A 21587-nucleotide genomic window follows, 5' to 3' on the forward strand; every position below is an offset into this window, starting at 1 on the left:
TGTGTAGCAGAATATTTAATTTTAGTAATAGTTACAGTTAACACATACTTCCATTTTTAAGATTTTAACATATATTTTTCATTGTGCTTCCAGCCACCAGCAGTTATTAAGTTCAGATGAATTATGCAGGGCACAAAACACGTTCCAGTCTACTAAATAACTCACTTCAGTAGTCCACTAGGCCATCCACTACAACGAATATTTGTTCATCCTCATCCATACTTAAAAAATAAATCCTTGCTGGCACAAGTTCAACATTTTACAGCTTGCTAGGCTCTCACAGGAATGATTTCGGAAAACAAAACCCCCTCACTTGCAAGGGCTGCTGCCTCCCGTGCCGAGGCCTCTGCACACACCGCTCTGCAGAGACAGCATGGTGTGGGGAGCTACCGTGAAGCTGTGTCACGGGTGGCAAGTACCACTACCACAGTCACCCTACAGCTCATTGCTGTAGAGAAACACCTTGTGGAATAAAAAAAATCAGATCTTGTTGGGCATACCTCTCTGGTACTTTTATTTCTATGTCAGAGCACCGATGGGAAAAGTGCTGAAAAGCAGCATTTCCTCATTCAGGCATTAGTGAGAACCAAGACTGAGTAAAGGCTTTCCAGGCCTGGATCGCACTTCAAAAGCAGGCTCTTGCAAATACAAACCAAAGGCTGAAAGTTTCTTTCCACACTGTACCTAGCATTTGTGATGCAGTATTTGTGTTATATAAAGTGTGTGAAGAGCAGTCTAGTTTTCCTAGAAAATAAAAACTGTCAAATTAATTCCCTGAGCAAAAATGGCATAATTAATCTGAAAACAAACAAAGAAACAAAAAAAAACCCAAACCAAAAAACAGCACACTCTTTACCTTTTCCTCTCCATTATGCCTAGATGAAGGCACAGTAGTTGACATATGTTGGAGATTATTGCCTGTGCAAGGCACAAGGGGGTTGCAAAGTGACCTGCCCGGCACCGGTCACAGTCGCTTCCAGCCAGCGCTGAGCCAACATAAACAACAGTGAAAAAATCCCACCGGGCGCCAAAAGGAGGCAGCCCCGCTCATAATTATCAAAGAAAGGCACCGGCCGCCACTCAGGGCTGGAGACACGCTCTTCGAGGGAGGGAGCTCCTTGCCACAGCACAGCCCGGCTGAGGGGGAGGCAGGCTGCAGCCGTGGGCCACAACCATTTTGAGCAGTTTAATTTTTCCCTCCTTTTCTAGGTTAAATATTGAACAGTGGGTCATTATTTGTAACCAAAGAAAAAATTAAGCACTGAAAAGATATAACCTAGAAGAACAAGCTCCTATGTGTAAATTGCAGCACCTGGGTCCAGCTGTGCACAGTAAGTGCTTCCTAACTCATAGTTGTCACTGATCTTCTCTTCCCCACCACACCCTACCATCCTGGTTTCTGCAGGAAGAGTAAGTGCAATGGCCAAAAAAAGATGCAGGGGATCAAAACATTGCATAGTTGAGAAGTAACCAGATGTGCTGTTTTTGGCTGGGATAGAGTTAATTTTCTTCATAGTAGCTGGTATGGGGCTATGTTTTGGATTTGTGCTGGAAACAGTGTTGATAAGGCAGAGATGTTTTCGTTACTGCTGAGCAGTGCTTACACAGAGTCAAGGCCTTTGCTGCTTCTCACACCACCCCACCAGTGAGTTGGCTGGGGGTGCACAAGAAGCTGGGAGGGGGCACAGCTGGGACAGCTGACCCCAACTGACCAAAGGGATATTCCACACCATATGACATCATGCTCAGCATATAAAGCTGGGGGAAGATGAAGGAAGGGGGGGAACATTTGGAGTGATGGCATTTGTCTTCCCAAGTAACCGTTACGCGTGATGGAGCCCTGCTTTCCTGGCGATGGCTGAACACCTGCCTGCTGATGGGAAGTAGTGAATGAATTCCTTCTTTTGCTTTGCTTGCGTGCGTGGCTTTTGCTTTACCTATTAAACTGTCTTTATCTCAAACTCACAAGTTTTCTCACTTTTACTCTTCTGATTCTCTCCCCCATCCCACCAGGGGGGAGTGAGCGAGTGGCTGTGTAGTGCTTAGTTGCCAGCTGGGGTTAAACCATGACACCAGGCAATCCGCGTATGATATAAGTAAATTCTGTCACTATCCTTGTAGTAAAAATCTGTGTTTGGAGTTCAGTTTTTCACAGCTATAAGACATCATATGTTTAAGGCTTTTTGCAGTAAAACTAGCACCTTCCAGTAACCAAAAATGAGCTCTACCTTACTTAGTCTTTTGACTTACAGTCCTGAATACATCAGGTGAAGTCAGACAAATTCATTGTTTGCTTTCTTTTTTAGATGTTGCCAAAATTTGTTCTGTCTGTATTTTCCCTTTTTCCTAATACTGTTATGGCCCATTTGCATGAGTGAGATTCCTGAGACTCGAGGAAGACTGCTTCTTCCTGCTGTGTCCAGCTTGTCTGTGGGACTCCATTTCTACCCTTCTACCCTCTGTGCGTATGCCTAAGAGCCAAGGTAGTTTTAGGTCAAAAAGCATGGAGTATTTGTATGTTAACTCTAAGTTTCGGAGCTACTGTTAATCCCAAAGTAACTTTTGTTGCTGTTGTCTGACATTAGAGGAAATGGACAAGCTGGTTACTGAGGATCAAAGTAACGAGCTGTCACGCGCTGAGAAATAAAGTCTCTGGATCAACAAGGGACAGTTTCAAAAGGGCACATATGTAGCTCATGTGTAGCTAATCAGAAAAAGAAGTACCAGAGCCTCCAATGAAAGGAGGAACACAGTATGAGAACTACAAGGACAATCAAGCTAAGGACAAAATGAATCCTTTCTTCACCACGATTTTGAGGAGATATTTGTCAACGCAGAAGCACAGACTTCAACCTAGAATACTTTTAAAACAATTGATTTACAATATAAAATTAAGTACAGCCCTTAAATGAAATGCTGCCCTCTTATTTTATTAGCATTACAGGATCCCAGTGTAATGAAAAAAAACCCCAACCATTTGTGTGGACAAGCTCCTAAAAAAAAAAAAAATCTATTTTACAACAGTATAGAAATAATAGCTGCATTTTGGGAATGTACTTCCTGCAGTTTCTTTCACCAGGGACACCTTTTTCCTGTCCCTTTAAACTCTCAATTCCTTCTTTTAGCAGCCACTGTGATAGAGTCTTACCTCTGAATGGCTGGGAAGAATGCGGTGTGAGTAACTCTTTTCAGAAGCTGCCATCAATTCATCTTTAAGGAGAATCCTGAAGGAGCAGTTTGTGAGCTCTCCAGCTGGCATCTTCCTCCAAAGAGATCAATCACATTACCTCCTCGACATGTTCAACTTCAACCAGTCCAGGAAGCAAGAGCCCCAAGTTTGTTTCAAAACCTGTGTCTCCAGCTCAGCAGTCTTGCGAGCCATTGCTATGCCACCTGGCCTGCTCATCAAACTATTTATCATTTCCGTTAATGCTGCCTTTGTGCTGCACAGGAAGAATGCAAGCAAATGCGCTTTGCAATAGGCTAAACACATGAACCTTTTTCTGTACAAAAGAACACTAATGCTCTTTTAAAGGCTACTCCTATCTTCAGAATCACAAAAACTTCAAAAATAATAATATCTTGCTTTGTAGAGCTATTAGAATAGCTTCTCTATTTTCAGCAAGTTGTTGCCTCTTATACCTCTCTATACTCTTCTCCTTCCCTGACAGCCCCCTGCCCAGTTTTTCTGGTTATGTCTCAGAAAAATATCATTGTGTATTGGGCTTTGAAAGGGGTATGGGTAGAAGGGAGGAGAATGCCAGTTTATTGGGTATTGATAGAATGCTTCACATCAATCGGAACAGTTCATTGCTATAAAATGGTTCACAGATATTGAACATCCTGAACAGATTACCCATGAACTCTCAAGATTAGTTTTATCATCCTCGTCCTCTACTTAAAATACACCTCTAGTGAAGGATTAAAACAAAAAGAAAAAAAAAAAAGAAATTGCACTTGCTAGTAGGGCTGCTTGAACAGTGAGCTGTTCTGTGTTCTTTGGATATAACAGCATAATACAGAAACACCATTAAGAAAAATACAGAGAAGATAGAGATGAAAGGAAAACACAGCTTGATGGACCTTTCTTATTTATTCATACTTAGTCTTTTTTCTACATTAAGATCATTTCACCTAATTCCAGCAGTGTAAAGCATCCTTAAAATTGTCATCAGTTATGTTTAAATCCATTTAAATACAGTACCAATGGTGTGAAGTGTATTTAATGGAGGAAGAGCTTTAAGATATGTAATCCAGAAAAATATATCTTCTTACTGTAAACATAATTAATACAGCTCCTTATTACCAGCTTTAGAGTCCAACATTTTAGCAGGATTTTTCAGTCTTGCAGCTGAAGCATTGGAGAGTAATCAGAATACTGTATGTATGTGTGTATATGTATATATATTACAGATATTACTGCATTAGAGCTTTATGCCACTTGCAATCTGCAATACTAAAAACGCACTACAATTAGTGGAGGTGACATGAAGAAGAGTCCAAAGATACCTAGTATTATGTTGACTTAAATTATTTTTCTATTAATCTTGATTCTTACTAGGAAAATGATAGCACTGTATCAGTAAAAAGAAGGAAAAGTATCTGGTAACTGACTTCAGTAGTAGTTTTGCCAAAGCAAATTCTATTTAACAAGCCCTTTGTCAAAAAATATAGCTGCTTTATTTAGAATAACTTCAGCTTAAAATTTAAAAAATTAGATTCATTAGGGCAAGCCAAGATACACTAGTCAACCATGATAATAGTAGTATTTGCCAGAATGAACTCTGCAGGTCTATTTGGATGACAACATTTCCTTCTGGCGGAAAAAGTGTAGATGTATAGAGGCTCTATAATGTCAAGCCACCTGTAGCTATATACTTATCTCCTTATCAAAGTACACAGTAGTGACCTACCACCCCCAACTCTTCTTCAGATATACAGAAGAACTCCTGTTTATAAATCAGAACACCCTTAGACTATGTTGACATGTTCTATCATGTTTTGATTAATTCATTCCAAGCTTCACTCTCCCCATATGTGGCCTTTCAGCTATACAAACACACTTTGAAAAGGTACAATGCTTCAAAACCAGCAGTTTATGTTATTAGAAAAAATAACTTGATCATCAAGTTGGTTTTTTTTGGGGGGGGAGGAGAAGGGTTGTTGTTTTGAGGAAATATATTTCTTTTGAGCATATCACTAAAAAAAAGTTTTAGTCACACTGAAAAGCCAGTTCTGGGTCACCGAGTATGAGAGGACAAATAAAAGTTACATTATTTTCAACTGAAAATATTTTTCAAAGAACTGTCTCTTGGATGGAAGCCATGCCAGTAATCACAGAAAACTTTTCAGTTTAGGTAGCTAGTTCTCTCCAGGCATTTCTTTTCCCAAATCAGCATCTTCTCATAGTGCTTATTGTCTGGACTGGACTGAGACTAAATCTTCTGCTCCAGATACAAAACTTCAACATAGAATGGTACTGATGCCAGCCATCCATTTGCTGACTTAATTGTCTGCTGAAACAAGATTTCTAGGGCTAAGAACTATGCCTCTCTCTAAACCTCTCCATAATTGTGGCTATGATGCAGTCTCCCAACATTCATCTTGCTCTCATGCTGACATACTGAAGTGTATGCTATTCTGTCATGCACAGCTGGATGTTTATCAAGACAATCAGATAGTTTTGCATGAGCTCCAAAGCTCAATATTTAGAAGCATACAATAGCAATATTTTAGATGTTTATTTTCATTTTAAAGGCTTTACAGTTTCCTTTATTAAAAATAAACTAATTCAAAGATGAAGTGTGTATGGGAAGGAGGGACATATTTGAATGTCTTTGGTTCCAAAATTTGACCTGAGCTTTAAAGGTTCAGCATTAGAGAGTGGATACCTGATCTGCCTTCACATCCACGCTTTCGGATTCAACTGCATGTTCAGGTATAGTAATTAGCACCCTCTGGGCACATTAGGAAAGAAAGTCCAATCCCCAAACTTCAAGTGATCCTCACTTTGTATGTGGAAGGGTGAACCTGACTCAAGACCTTTAACCTTTATCTCCAGCAGTCTTACCCATTTTTGGTCAACGTCAGCTCAACAAACAGAGGCTACTTTGTTGGAGAACCTAGGCTCAACAGTGATGATACAAATGGTGTGAGTATGTGTCACTAGACTGAGGGGACTTTTCTTTCACTCCTTGACTGCACTTCCACAAAATGATGCTGATATAACCAGTGGTGTACTTCAGGAGGATATAGAGCACAGTAATACTAATATCTGAGAAAAATGCTCCTTTCTAAAACAAACAAAAAAGGCAGAACTATGTTTTTAACTAGATGTATGTGTGCTTGTATGTATATGTATTTGAAATACAAACCTCATTATTATGAAAGATCTAAAAGCATCTAGACTAAAGACAGAAAAAAACCTTTCTTTTAGACTAAAAAAAAATTATGTTTTGAAACAATTAGTATAGGAAAGCATAAGTGTTTAAAATTATATTCATAATTAATATTGAAGTTGAGATTACTAAAATGACATGTAAAGGAGAGACTGGCCTTAGGGTTAAAAATCACTGAACAAGAAAACCAGAGATCCAAGTTTAACTCCACAGTCAGATTTCCATTCTGATACCGTGCATATCACTTAATTTTTCTGTGTCTTGGGTCTTAGCATCTGAATGTTAAATCCATTTTACTGCTGTTTCAACATAACCAGCTGTAATTGAAGTGCAAGGCAATAATCAGCTTTATTGTTTTCTTTAAATATGCTAAGTGAGCACGTCAGAGCACGGGTGTGAAAGTCTTTTATAGTTAGTTTCAAATAGCCAATCCCAATTCAGCCTATTTCCAGTAACAATTCTTTTCTAATAATGGCTTTTCAGCACTGCAGTGAAAAAAGCCCTCTACCCCATCCCACACAGTTCCACAAGAGGGAATCAATGCGCTGCTTAAGCTCAGAAAAGGCCTTCAATTCCTGGAAAGGTTTTGATCTTGAAGATCACCATAACAAGATGAAGAAAATAAGTTTTTTTCATACCACCTGAATACTTATCAGCTGCATCAGACAGCAGCTAGAAAAAAAGAGAACTGTCCATTCCTTCCCTCACCTCTGCACCTAGTGTGTGAAAATATAAGAAAAAAAATAATTTACTATAATTGAAGAAAATGCTGAAAATTAAGAAAACATTAAGCCTTTTATATTAGATTTGCCACGTTTTTCTAGTCTCCAGCAACATGTGACATTCCTTTACATATGTGGCTTTATTATGATGTGTCTGATTTGAAATACTGTTATTATTCAGTTTTCTGAACATGTTTTTTTAACATTTTCAGAAAGCTTTATCTCTAATTCAGCATGATGATGGTGACAGCAATGACAATTAACAGTCTTGGGCATTTCAAAAGAATTCTTGTAATAGTGTGAAGTATGATCTCTCAAGTGGCTGACATCTATGAGCAGTGCAGTTTAATGAGGGTGAAGAGGAAAAAAAGAGATCTACTACAGTCAAAGGACAAAACACCTTTTGTCAAAGCTGTCAGAATTAATGATAAAAGAAGCAGTAGAACAAGTTAACAATTTCTAGCCATACCATAGAAGTATCACTATTGTAACAAAATATACGAAACTAAATAAAAAATAATATATACTAGAAATCAAAATGGACTCAGTTGGAAAAGAAATATAAATGAACATTCTAAACTAGAATTTACACTAGGTAAGCACATTTATTCTTGGAAACAAAAGCAGTTATATTTTTGCTAAAAAAATGGTAAGAGTTCAAGAGAAGAAAAATCTGGAACTGAAGCTAAAATGCATTAAGACAGGAATATTTGAGCTAAGACTGATGTAGAGCAATTCACAAAGGGGTTGACATCTCAAGTGCATTTCACAGTGTTTCTCCAACTGGAGGACAAAATATATAATACTGATGTAGGAGTAAAAGCGTAATTAAGTTTGGATAAATCTGAGTTTAAATGTATGCCCCATGCAAGGTGTGATATTGATTATGTCTCCATTTTCCTGTTTTCATGTTTCTCTTAAATAGTTTTCCCGTCACTTTTTTCTGTATTTGAAAATAGTGAATAAAATTTTCCAGTCTTCATGAAAGAAAGAATTATTTTGATCGTAAGTTCCCTAGCCAATTTTCTGTAAGATTTAAATTCTTAAGTTTATTCAAACCCACAAAAGCAAAACAATTGAAAGTACCATTTAGAATATGTTCATTGTTAATGCAATAATTTCTGGAAATATTACCTCTACTTCTGTTCCTTATGCTTATAGAAAAATACCATAAATTACCTCATGGATTTATTTTATTTTTATTTTAAACCTATAGTTTTCTTTTTATAATACCATGTCTTATTGCAGTAAGTCCAAATTCAATTCTTGGCCAAAACAGGGCGGGGACTGTGCTACATGTTTTCCTGAAAGATGGGCTGGACTCATGCATTCTGTTTAACTTGATGACATTTACTTTTCTTTTCAAAAAATTAATTAAAATCTCTATTTAAGCTACCCATCCCACTCTATATCTTTAGTAAGATTTATATACAAGTTCATTTATCTGCAGAGAGGATACCCACCCAGCCCTTCACGAACAACCAGTACTGTGAATTCTGCATCTGCTTCTTAGAACCAGAATAAATGCTAGTTAAAATTGCACAAGTCAAAACAGTATAAATATACAAAAATACACACAGGTATAGTTTTCATCTAACTGACATCTAATATAAATCCAATTTGAGGAATCACTATCAATGGAGGAACTTAATAGTAGTTTATAATTTAGTATTTCTTCACATTCGATAGAGACATTAGTCAGCGTCAGTGGTAGGGAGTAGTTCTGATAGTGACCTTAAAAGGTCACCATTACCTGTCTTTTCTGTTCTGTCTAGCAAAAGCAGTATGAAAACACTGCTATTTAAAAAAAAAAAGAAAAAATTAACCAAAAAAAACCACAACCCAGGAAAACAAAACAAAACAAAACAAAACACACCAACAACAAACCATCAAACCTCAAGAGATGGAGTTTCTGCAGCCTTTCGAGGATACTTGTTATTTTGTTCTCACCTAGACGTTCCTAGCTACATCATTTCTGCTACAATTTTAAACATGTCTCTAACTATGCCATTTAACATACAGGATAGTTTATTGGTTTCCTTTTGCAAGACCTTTTTGTCCATTTCCCCTAGACTAAAACAGCTCTTAGTCTTTCCTCCCAGGTCATATTTTCCTAAGCCTCTGATCTGAAAAACCCTCATCTTTCTTGAGATCTGCTGCAAAGAGCAATGTAGTATGGTGTGATGCCTTTCTTATGCATTGGAATTACCTGGGAATTTCTTACACATGAAATTCCAGGTCATACATCAGAGTACAACATTATGCTTGCTTTCTCGTAATGCCATTGTTGGCTTATCCACAATGACCACATCTTACATTCGATAGATAACTATTAAAATACTTTAACACAAATCATATTTTCTAGAGTATCGTAACTTCTGAGCTTATCACCTGTATATGTAATTTGTATACTCTTCATACCAGAAAATGAACCTTGTAAGTACATCTTTTCAGTTTTGCAGTAAGCCATAACCAATCTATTTAAGTCTTATTGCTCTTTTTTGCATCCATTTGACAACAGTTGCATAAGGAACCTATTTCTCTAATTTGCATATAAGAATGTCACCTTGAACAGTATGATTTTCTTAACTCAATATTTATCACTTCTACTGTATTTTCCTTACCCAAAAGGCACATTGACCTATCAAAGGAGGAAATTTTACAGTGTTTGCTCTTGATAAAACAAACTTGACAGTTACTCATCACTTTGAGACCTTTTAAGTGTTTACAAGTAAATAGTTTATTTTTCCAGCACTTTTCCAGGAATAGAAGTTCAACAGACTGGTCTATTAAAAAAAAAAAAAAACAACAACAAAAAACAAAAAACCCCCTCATCCTTCAACCTCACTTTATTCTACCCAATTTTAAGCAGGTTCCAAGTTCGGAAAGTAGTTATTAGGAACACATGGATGATTTAGATGTTAAGTGAATGTAAGGAACCAGGATAAATGTACTTCAAAATTTGGACAGATACCTAAGTTGGGATAAATCTGAGCTTGTCTACCTTTTCCAGACTTCTAGAACTTTGCCTATCATCCATGAATTCTCAAAAAGGTAATTATTAACAGATCTAAGATTACTTCATTTTAAAGGTTTTCAAAAGTCTCTTACTCAAGTGATTTGAAAACCTAGGTCCCTTGACAACTGTTGTTTTGTTTTATTCAATTTCAGTATTATTTAAGAAATCATCAACTGATCTGAATCTTCTTTGTTTTAGACTCTAATTCTGTTGGCAGAAATTCCAGTTTTAATGACATTCACTTTCTTGAATTCTATTCAGCATATTTTGCTGTTTTGCACTTCCCTAATAATAAACCATTATTTTCCATTCCCAAGCATTGATTCACTATCAGAAATATCGCAAGAACATCTCATATGTGGGCATCCAGTATTTTCAGTATTAAAAAAGCCAACATACATTACAATGTCTTTCTAAGAATATTGTAAGAACTGTGTCCTTCTATAGTCCTTTTCCCAGTATACACCTAGTTTGAAATATTTGTTGATATTAAAACCTTGCCTTTGGTTGGTTTTGTTAGATGATTCTAAAAAAGATGGGAAGAAAAAGCCTTGTCCACTTAATTTTCATGGTTTAGTGGTTTGTTTTGGATCTTGATCCACAGCAATGCAAATCACAGTAACAATACTCCTTCGTGCTTTTTATAATTACACTGTTGCTCCCAGCAGATGTCTCCTACTGTATGGTGGACTGAGCGCCCCAGATTATCTTTAAGAAATCTCTCCCTATTTCTGCCTGTCATCTATTCTTGAACAAACCTTATAGTGAAAATATAAAATTTATATTCTATGAAATATATTCTACTGCATGCTAGCCATGTCAGTTTGTAAATTTCTGTTATAGGTCACTCAGATTGAAGTCTTGTCTTCTAAACTCAGGTGAAATGCGCTGTTACTGTATCAGTTGTCAAACGTTCAAATACAGCATTCTCATCTAATTTCATTCCTTCTCTCTCATTCTGCTAAGAATAGACCTTAGTTATACAGACGTGTTTATACAGAAGAATAGCTTTTCACATAAATTGAGATGTTGCTTAATTCATTTACAGAAAAACAGAGAGAAGCAGGCCTTTTCAGACCATCTCATTTTATATCCTCCTTCTCAGTTGCCTGTTCTCTAGAGTTTCTTGAACATCTTTTATCATCTTTATAGTGCACTATGTATATTCTCCTTAAAGAGAAATTTTCTCCCTAGCCAAGATTTACTTTGAATCACTTACAAGCTTTTTTCCCTTAATCCTTTAGCAATGTTGCCCACCTGTCATCACCCCTCATCCAATTTACCACGAAGATATTTAATTTCCCTTAGTGTAAAGCTATATAAACTGCAAAGGTGAGTATCCTTTTTTATTAGTAACACAGGGAAAAAAGAAGGAAAAAAAAAAACAACTCCACACAACAAACCACAAGATGTAAGATATTTGGAAATAAGATATGTGAAATATAGAATAGAATAGTTCAGTTGGAAGGCACCTACAATGATCATCTAGTCCAACTGCCTGACCACTTCAGGGCTGAACAAAAGTTAAAGCATGTTGTTAAGGGCATTGTCCAAATGCCCCTTAAACACTGACAGGCTTGGGGCATCGACCACTGTAGGGATTGGTTCACGGACTCTGGTGCGGGTAAAACCAAAGACCTTTATTGCATTCAAACTTGCGCTTTTATAGCTACAATACTGATCACGCGTCTCTGAGCTTTCATTGATAGGCTCTTAGTTAGTGTGCATGCGGCCGAGCTGTATGATTCATTGGATATTATCTTGCTATTCAGTTCATTTCCACACCCTCCGCTATCAGCGTTCTTCTGCCCCTTGTTCCTCTTTTCTTGCTTACTTCCCTTATTCCTCCAGGGTCAAAGACATGTTAGCTAAACCAAGGTCGCTTCCCCATGGATTGTCTCTGAGCTTTATACCCACAGACCACCTCTCTAGGAAGCCTGTTCTAGTGTTTGACCACCCTCTCTGTAAAGAAATGCTTCCTAATGTCAAGTCTGAACCGCCCCTGACGCAGCTTTGAACCATTCCCACACATCCTGTCACTGGATACCAGGGAGAAGAGCTCAGCACCTCCCTCTCCACTTCCCCTCCTCAGGAAGCTGTAGAGAGCGATGTGGTCGCCCCTCAGCCTCCTTTTCTCCAAACTAGACAAACTCAGTGTCCTCAGCCGCTCCTTATAGGGCACCATGCCTTCCAGCCCTTTCACCAGCTTTGTTACCCTACTCTGGACACATTCAAGTACCTTAAAATTCTTTTTAAATTGGGGGGTGCCATAACCATACACAATACTCAAGGTGAGGCCACAACAACACTAAATACAGTGGGAATAAGATAATGTGAATTTTAATACTGGTCCCAAGAAAGAAATCGTAGTTTTATTTATAAATCAATGCTACCTGTATACTACAGTAAAAATGTCAATAAAATGACATCTTTCTTTTTCCTTCATTTGAATTAAAGCACAGGGTCCAATACCGAAGACCAACACAAAACATTTTGATTTCTGAAGTCATTTTTTCCAGCTTTTACTTCGGCTTCTGTTCATAGACGCAACAGATTTTTGGTGTTTATACTCATTCACTCGAGACCAAAACAAATGTTAATTAAGAAAAAACCCAGAACCCTGTTGATATCAATTTGATCTGCATAAAGCATTAGTTGGCAATACAAGTGTCACTATAATTTAAAGGCCCCAGCATCTAACTGTTCCTGTATTCTTTGTTTTAGAAATCTCTGAGATTCACAAACTTATTTAGAATTTATCTAGTCTGTTTTCTTTAGCATAGAGATTAGAATATGTACTTGAAATTATGTTACTGTTTTGAGACCAATTAAAACCATTAGGACATGCAGCTGATGAACATACTGCCATTTTTCCACTTTTCTTTCTTAAAGACAATTGACTGTAGCAAATCTGTAAGTCTGAAAGGACTTAATTAGTATCCAGGGACAGTTTAGTGGTATTTAATTAACAAAGAGACCATAAATTACTTTAAGGAAAAAAAAACAAACTAACCAGCCTCTCATTACATCCTGCTAGGTTTTTTTAATGGGAAATTCTAGTTAAAAGGAATATACTTTCACATTTAGAATGATCACAGGAAGCAATACTTATCTTCAGACTAGCAAGAAAAGTGTTCTAGAGCCTCATTCCAATTTTTTGTCTGTACAACAGATGGACTACATTAAAAAAAAGTCTTGAGAGCTAAAATAAAGGGAGAAACTAAATCATAGAAGGAAGCAGAATATAGCTATTATTTAATGCAAAAAAAGTCAGATGTAGGAGTATTCAAACACAGATTCACAGAAAAAGGACTCACACATTTTTTCCTCCCTGAAAGAACAGTCTCATCTAGCTACTGTCACAATGCTTACTCCATAAAATACTACTAGGGCAGAAGGCTTTATTATAATATTAAAACCTTTGCCCATTCTATGTTCATTTTTATTTCTATTACCTTATCCCCACTGTAACAGACTGCATCTCTTCTTGCTGAGACAAGATAGAATTAACCTTTCTAGTTTATTCATCTACTTCATCCTATTTGTAGAGTCTTGACTCTTCGTTATTACGCTGTATTCAACCTGATCTAACCTCTCTCCAGTGTTATTGATCATATCCCTTTTGAAGCATCTCTGTCCCTATTTCAGCATGACACAACCTCCATTTTCTCCTGTGCCAAGTTATCCTGCTTTCCTCATTACAGGCTCCCGAACATGTGAGGCAGGTCTGATCAGAACAGAACAGCCCAGTATTCTGAGGTCCAGACTGATGTGAGGAACAATAGCCAGACTCCATAGGTTGATTTCTGACACAGCCATTTCTGCATCATAAAGCTGGGGAGGGTTGGGGACAGGGTCTAGTTGCTACCCATAGTGCATGAAAAGCAACTTCTTTATGTCTTTTCTCAAATTAGTAGCAAGACATACAGCTATTCCTCCACAGAGAATACAGGCAGAATACTTAAATGAGGGACACAACACAGTAATGGCTGTTCTTTGTGGTAACCTTTTAGATGTGCAGATGTTCATTATTGCAAAAGGAGCCTGGGATTCCAAATTTCTCTCTTATTTCAAACTCGGCTATAAATGTGGACTGACTTCCACTGTACCACCTTCATACCACACAATCGCAGATCCAGATCAAATAGAAGTGGTGGCAGTCTATTTTGAACATCTCATCATGTGGATGTTGTGAAGGCAGCTACACTAAGGATTGAAAGGCACACAAAAACTCTGTGGAAGACTGCATCTACACTTATGTAGAGTGTCTTGTGTAGCATCAGGAAAATACTTTGCTGTCTATTAGAGTCACATAACTGGCTTTCCTTCCTCTAACATAGGAGCATGGGGGATTGCATACAATTGGACACAATGGTGCTGTCAAGAGGCAGCTGAAGTGTTCACTTGAAGTATCAGTCTCCAGTGCATTCCTGGGAATGACGGGCTTTTACTGACTGCAGCGTGTCAAATAACCACACAGCTTTTTCCATTTGTGTTTACTCAAGAACACATATCCCATACTGAAGGAATGAAGAACATGGACACAGCTCTTATTAGAATGCTTTGAAGTGGGTGAGGTATCTTTCCTTTATTAGAGAAATAAAACTTTAACAATTCCTTAGAGAATTTATAAAACTGAGCCCTAACAATTAAGATAAAGACATTTTTTAAAAATTTAAAAAAAATAAAAAATCATACTTTCCCTCAGAATGGGCCTACAATCTTCCAGGATTTTGGCATATGGGCAGCTCGCCATAATTTATCTTGAGAAGAATCCAGATGTAGTTTATGCATGTTTTCTACCTTCCTGTCTATAATAAAAGTATCATTTCCCCTTGTATTCATGTTTATAAAGTAATAATAGAAATACATAAAGTAAATTTGTCCCCCCAAAAATACTAATTTTAGCAATTAAAAAAATTATCACTGTAACTGCTATACCAACATATGATTGTGTTGACCAGGGTGTACTTTTGGGAATTATCCATTCAGACAAAGGAAATCCATAACACTAAAGTTATCATAAAATAAAGCATGCATTATCATCCTAAACAACTTTTCAATAAAGGAGAGTAAAATGTGGGTGATTAAAAGAGAAACAAAAGAGGGGGAAATAAGAATGATATCCCTCTTACATTAAGAAATCACTGGCCAAATGGAAGAAACAGATATAAACAATGATAAATGTTTTGTCTTCATTGCCTTCATTTTAATGGATTTGAAATTAAGTCTTAAATGGTACACGGAGTCTTACAACAGTTTCTAAATATTAGCTGAAACTATCATATTCAGCTTCAGCCCTAGGTTCACAACTGAATATTTATCTTATCCCATGGCAGGAGATAACTTCTTCAGCTGAAGTAACTACTTGCTTTCAAAAGGTTCCTCTCCCCTCATCTCAAAAAAACCCAGTCTGCAGTTGAGCTCTAACAAGATTTAAACTCTACTTGTTTAAGACTGACAGTTTCTCATACCTAAGAGTTGTCCTAATATATACTTCAAAGGCAAGAGATGTTGTGGACTTCCCAGCAGTGTGTCCTGCTTTTGAAGTCTTTGAATTATCCATAGGAGATGTTACTAACAAAGAGAAACCGGTAGTCTTAAAAAAGTATAATTTAAATTTACTTACAGCAAATGCCACAAAAGAGAGAGACGATTACCTTTTTAAAACTGATTCTTTTCTCGGTCTCTTCAGACAGCAACAGATTTCAAGAAAAAAAGATGATGTAGCTGGGATTGCTGTTTTATCAGCAGAAACAGCCAGTATCATAATATGAAGGGTCTAGCCACTCCAGAAAGAAACGTAAATTTAAAGTGAATATTTCCTGAACTAATTCTTTATCCTTTTTAAATAAAATAAATATCTGAATCTCCTTATTCATTGTCAAATTTATTTAAAAATTATTTAAAAAGAGCTCATGTTCTTTTTTTCTCTTAAATGTTAACAGTAGTCACAGGTAGATCAAGTAGATCACAACATACACAAGAAAAATTTCTTTTCCATCTTCATTCCTATTTCTACTTACATTCTGACTTCAAAACATACTTTATGAAAAGATCAGGTCTAGCATGACTGTTAACAACATATCTCTTTCAGAAAAGATAGGAGTTTAGAGAGCCCATTAAACATGAAGTATTTCTTTTGGGTTTTTTTTTTTTTTGTAGGAGGGGAGAAAATTACTTGAAAATATTGAGCACAGCAGTTTCAAAGTGTTAAAACACATGACTTTCCTAACTGAAAGGCCTGTTTTAAAAGGTAACCTGTTTATTGTAAAAATAGTCTCCAAACAATTTAAATCAAAGTGAAATATATCCAATTTATGTAAACCTAAGTCTGTAACTGTTTCACTGAACCACAAATTACTTTTTCAGTCATCATTTGATTAAAATTTGAGGCTTTTTTCACTTCCTGTCCTATTTCAGAACAATAATACAAAAAAAATAAAAAAAAACATTAATAAACAAGCTACATAGTCCTTGCCTTAAGTCTGGAAAGCTAAACTTTTGGGGAGGCAGCCTCTAAACTCCACTGCCTTGGTTTTTTTTAAAATGCATGAAGAAAAATATCAGTTATAAATTATTTTATGCACTGCCATCTCTGTTCCCTTCTCACCTTTTGATAGCTATACACACATCTTATTTGAACTTAAATAGTAAGCAGGCATTCTGTCCTGCTGTAAATGCTGTTTATCTAGCAGAGTTAGTCTTCACTACAGGTACCCTCACATGTAACACATATTGTTTCTTGATCTTATTTTTTTATTTCAGATTTAGATAGATAGTAGCATTATGTACCAAGGGTATCAACAATCTTCCAGTTCACTGAACCATGAGAAGGGTTTGAGGCTCACCATGCTCTTTTCTTGTCAATGACAGTTCAACCAGCATGTTAGCAACATTTCCAAGAAGATTAAATATATCTCGTTTGGCTAAGTACCTTCCTTGTATCTTCCATTACAGTCAGATTTTCCTCTTACCAAGGTCTTAGTTCTGACCAACACTAGACAGACCTCAAATCAAACTTAAGTTTTTTTAAAGCATTTTTCAAAGATGTCGCTGTCAAGGCAAAACAGAAGGGCAAAACAAATTTTAGGATGAGGTAAGGGAAAGGTAGCAAACTGGTATATTTTTGCTGGAGAGTCAGGAGTTCATTTTTGACCCATGTAACTCATCTGCAAAACAAGCCTCCAAACTTCCTTTGGTTTCAATTCCTAGCAGCTAAAACCAGGGCTCCTTCTGCAATTCTCTCTGAAAAAGCAGATACTGAAATTCCAAACAAATATGGCACCTGTTTTCTAACTTAACTAATGCCAGAAGCAGCGCTAGAATTTAGGTCTTCTATTTCACCAGGCACACTAGTACATCTTTCAAGTTACCATATTTTTCTTCAAAATTTAAGTTTTAAATAAAATCAAAGGACATAGCTGTTAGCAACTGTTAAGACACTACAGAAAACACAGAGCGTAACTGATTTATTGACAGCTGTGAGCTCAAACACACAGAATTCAGCAACTGAAGCATACTTATGAGAATACTTAAGCTAATAAATCCACATTATTTGTTATACACTACTTTGCCAATAAAAATTCTTGTAATTTAGTTAAGATTTCTTAAATTAAGAAATATGAGTAGTGACACCCCTCTTCCCTCTCTTTGTACATGTGAATATATCTGGACATAGTCTAATGCTTTAGCCTTACCAGTGCTGTCATCATAAACAACAGTAACTGTTTTCCACTTGAAGAACTGCACAAGGTCAAGGATGGCACGGCTGAGAGAAGAGAAATCTGGATAGAGGCTGACATAGAAGGAGTCCTTGTTGTCTGACACCTGATGTTTCCAGCGGGTCTGGATATGTGGAACACCCAAAGCGTTGCAGATGGATTGCACAGCATTAGCTGAGGAGCTATGGGATGGTCCGAAGATGGCAGCCACCCCAAGGGACAGCTGATCGCAGGCTGAAGAGGAGACAGAAGTCTGTCAATGATGAGAGGAAAGAAGGCAGTGTGCCAGAAGGTATTGCACAATTCATATTAAACAAAAGGTACTCCATGAAACATAACTTTATTGCTGACAGAGCTCCCTTCTTGTGTAACACTTTCACTTACAGATTTCAACCTCAGAATACATTTCTAAGCTTTCTCTATGAGCTGATGAATAACAACACTTAACATTGAAATAGCACTCAGCTATGTTTAATAAACACTTCTGTATCAGTGGAAGTCACAAAGGCCAGCAATTGTGTATCTCTTAAAAAGCGCTGACAAGAGAAGAGATTTATGCTCAACTGCATCTTACATTTGGAAAAGGACCATACGGGACAGTATTCTAATCTAGGCTGTTTAAGCGTTATCTTCTTCCACAATCAACACTATTTCTACTGAGATCCTAATTACTCAGAAATTGTAGGTGTTAAGTAGATTCCAATTAAGTATGAGGCGAATGATTAATTTCATTGAAATGGACATTTGAATTTCTGTATCTGAAAAGTAAGTCAATATTTTCCCTAAAACAAAATTAAATTGCTGTCTGCTAGTGAAAAAAATTCAGTATCCCTTCCTAAACACTGGAAATACTCAGTTTTGCTACACCTGTATTAGTAGATAAAACTGGCCCTGAGAGTCACTGACACAATACTGCTGCATTCAAGTGGCTTAGCTCTCCTCTTTCCAGTATGGGGTGGCTCTACCTATACCGTGCATCAGCAGTCTATGGTCTGTATTATCTCCCACAGTACGTTCCAGTATTATCTTGCAGAATATTAATTGGGACATGCCAAAAAGAAGGCAGGAAAATTAGTTGATACTGCAGACCAGTGTTTCAGCCCACAGCCTGCTCCTGTTTAGATCCCTGCCAGAGACATAACCTTTACGAGTATGCAGTTCTGAAAAACAACAGATTCTGTCTTCTGAGAAAACATCCCATTTGGTAGACAGAAGTAATGAAAAGTATCTCCCTAATCCAATCTAGATGCGAGTATTTGTATGAGGTTTGATTAATTAATATTGTAACTCCACCATCAATGTTCCTGACAGCTGAGGAAACAAGCAGTAGAAACACATCTTGCCGCATTACTTTTCTCAGCAAGCAAAAATTAATTGTTTTCTTGTGCACATCCTTTTCAACATGATGAGAATATTGCTAAGTCTTTCAAGTGCATTCCAGAAACTATGCTGGCACACCTTTTTATTAATGCAGAGCACCAGTGGTTTAAACGAACTTCTCATATACACACAGGATCTCCATTGCATTTCTGAGCATCAGATCAGGGCCTAAATGACTAGCTTGATAAAAAAACGTTTATGCTAATATTGCCCTTCCTAAGAGTAATCAACAAGCTTTATGCAAATGTCAGTAAATGGGATCACTAACAACAGCAATAGCTACCAGATGGCTTTTCAATGGGCTTTTTTTTTTTCCTGTTTCTGAGATTTGAATAATGCAATGCTTCCACACGTGACTTAATATGGCACTGGCTCTATCAGACACACACCAATTTTTCTAGTGCATTGAGGGATACTTTGTTTGCATTTACATTATTCTTCACTGAAACAGTATCTTGGAAATATCGTCTTACCTTCAGATTGCTCTTTCATATAGTACCTTTAAAAATCCATTAATATTTCATCTATATTCAACTTCAAAAGTATGTGTTACTAAGAGGTCTAAACAGGCTATTTTTGATGCAGTGCCTGCCTGCTCACTAATGGACATAATCATGAACCACAAAATGAGTCAAATGCTTAAACCTCATTGTTAAAACTCTGCTTTGGAGCCATCATAATAAAATGAACCACTTTACGTTAACCTTTAGCCTTTGATTCTGAACTAAAGCACCTGCCAGCACAAATGTAGCTGGCTGTATTGTGAATTGATGAGGCAAAAAGCTATTAGCACTCGAAGATTACACAGATTTTGATACAGCCTGACCAGTTACAAATAAAGAGTTGCATTCTCATCCAAGATGCAAGTGGGAACAATGAATGTATACAATCTATTCAATATATCCAATCAATGGCATGTTGCCATTCTAACTTCAGCTATTGTAGTCTATCAAGAATTAGCAACATAATATTAGAGCTAGCTTGCACCTTCAAGCAAACCCCAAGTAAGGACTAAAAGTAGCTCTATTGTCTCAGGAAAGGCTTGAAGAACTAAAGATCACAGAACAAATTTCTCTGCTCTCTACATCCTCCCTCAAGAATGGAGAGAAAGTGTCCCATTAAATTTCACAGGACAGCATGTACTGGAGTCAGGAAGCAGTTGAATTTGGAAGATGAGGAGGAAAGTAGAAAGGGGCCAGAATTAAGCCCATTTATTCACTGTTGGCCAAGATGGAAAGGAAAGAGTAGTCCCTCTCAGAACCTGCTTTAATCCATCATCCAAAATACCAGAATAATAACTCAAAAATACTTTGTTAAAATTGTTGCCTTTCTTCTTCCACACACTCTCCTCTGCAGAGAAACCATCTTGCTAGGCATAAATAGTTAGCCCGTAATATTTTTCATAAATCAAAGCATCTTACAATGACCAAACTATGTGTATTTCTGTACAAATATGGATACTGTCTGTTTTCATACCTAACAACAGCCTATATTAGAATTGTTTATTTAGCAAATAAACAGATAAAACAGGTTAGCAAGATTAACTCTGTATGTTGCAGCAAAAGAGAAAAAATTTCTCATAATTTCTAAACTGAAATTTTTAATCAGTATTATATTCCACTTTTAAGATGTACTTCATGTACGTTCATCCTGACACAGCAGCTTTTCCCTATGTAGCATTTCTAATGTGGCATCAAATGTTTTTATTCATCTTAGCCCACCATAACACCAAAAATCCCTTACTGTGTAAAGCTTTCAGCCTTCAACACTTGGGAGTGGCATGTTGGGACCAGATCACTTGGCAGATTTAGGCTAGAAACCTGTCATAAGAAATACAGGTTGACCTCATTCTTCCACCCTTCTTATTTTCTTGTTAAGGATAACATTCATATGAAATTGGCTTTTCAGTTTATAAAAAAAATGTTTTTAAAGAACGTGTAATACAGTGCAAAATTCAGTCCTACTGAGTTCTGACATCAGGCTTTGTATTTTCTCCTATAAATGCATATTGAACTTGTTGGCGTTTGTACTTTCTAGGATATGGCAATGATGCAGTACAATTTGCATCTGTTGTCATAGACTTGAATGTAAAACAGCCTGAAAACTTCAATGTTTGTGAGAATCAAGGATTTGAAAATTTAGGAAAAATGTTCAAAATGGTTTTTAACTTTTAATTTTTCTTTAAACAAATCATATATAGTTAGGAGAAAACTGCTGAACTCAGCCCAGATATTCATCTGATAGCAGTGTTCTTAAGCACAGACTTAATATTTAGGCTTATTTTTATGCCTTGTTGACATAAGATGCACAAAATTACAACTACTTGTTCCCCTTTGAAGCCCAC

At 36.8% G+C, this 21587-nt stretch overlaps 1 protein-coding gene across 1 annotated transcript in view; it reads right to left on the reverse strand.

The window, feature by feature from the left end:
- GRIK2 (glutamate ionotropic receptor kainate type subunit 2) overlaps positions 1-21587 on the reverse strand; it is a 429675-nt gene that overhangs the window by 273691 nt on the left and 134397 nt on the right. Inside the window, exon 3 of the mRNA XM_050895229.1 lies at positions 17840-18097. Within this exon, the coding sequence (XP_050751186.1) occupies positions 17840-18097 (258 nt within the window). The remainder of the gene's footprint in view (positions 1-17839; positions 18098-21587) is intronic.

The sequence above is a fragment of the Gymnogyps californianus genome, chromosome 3 (genome assembly GCF_018139145.2).
Source record: "Gymnogyps californianus isolate 813 chromosome 3, ASM1813914v2, whole genome shotgun sequence".
Classification (NCBI taxonomy): Eukaryota; Metazoa; Chordata; class Aves; order Accipitriformes; family Cathartidae; genus Gymnogyps; species Gymnogyps californianus.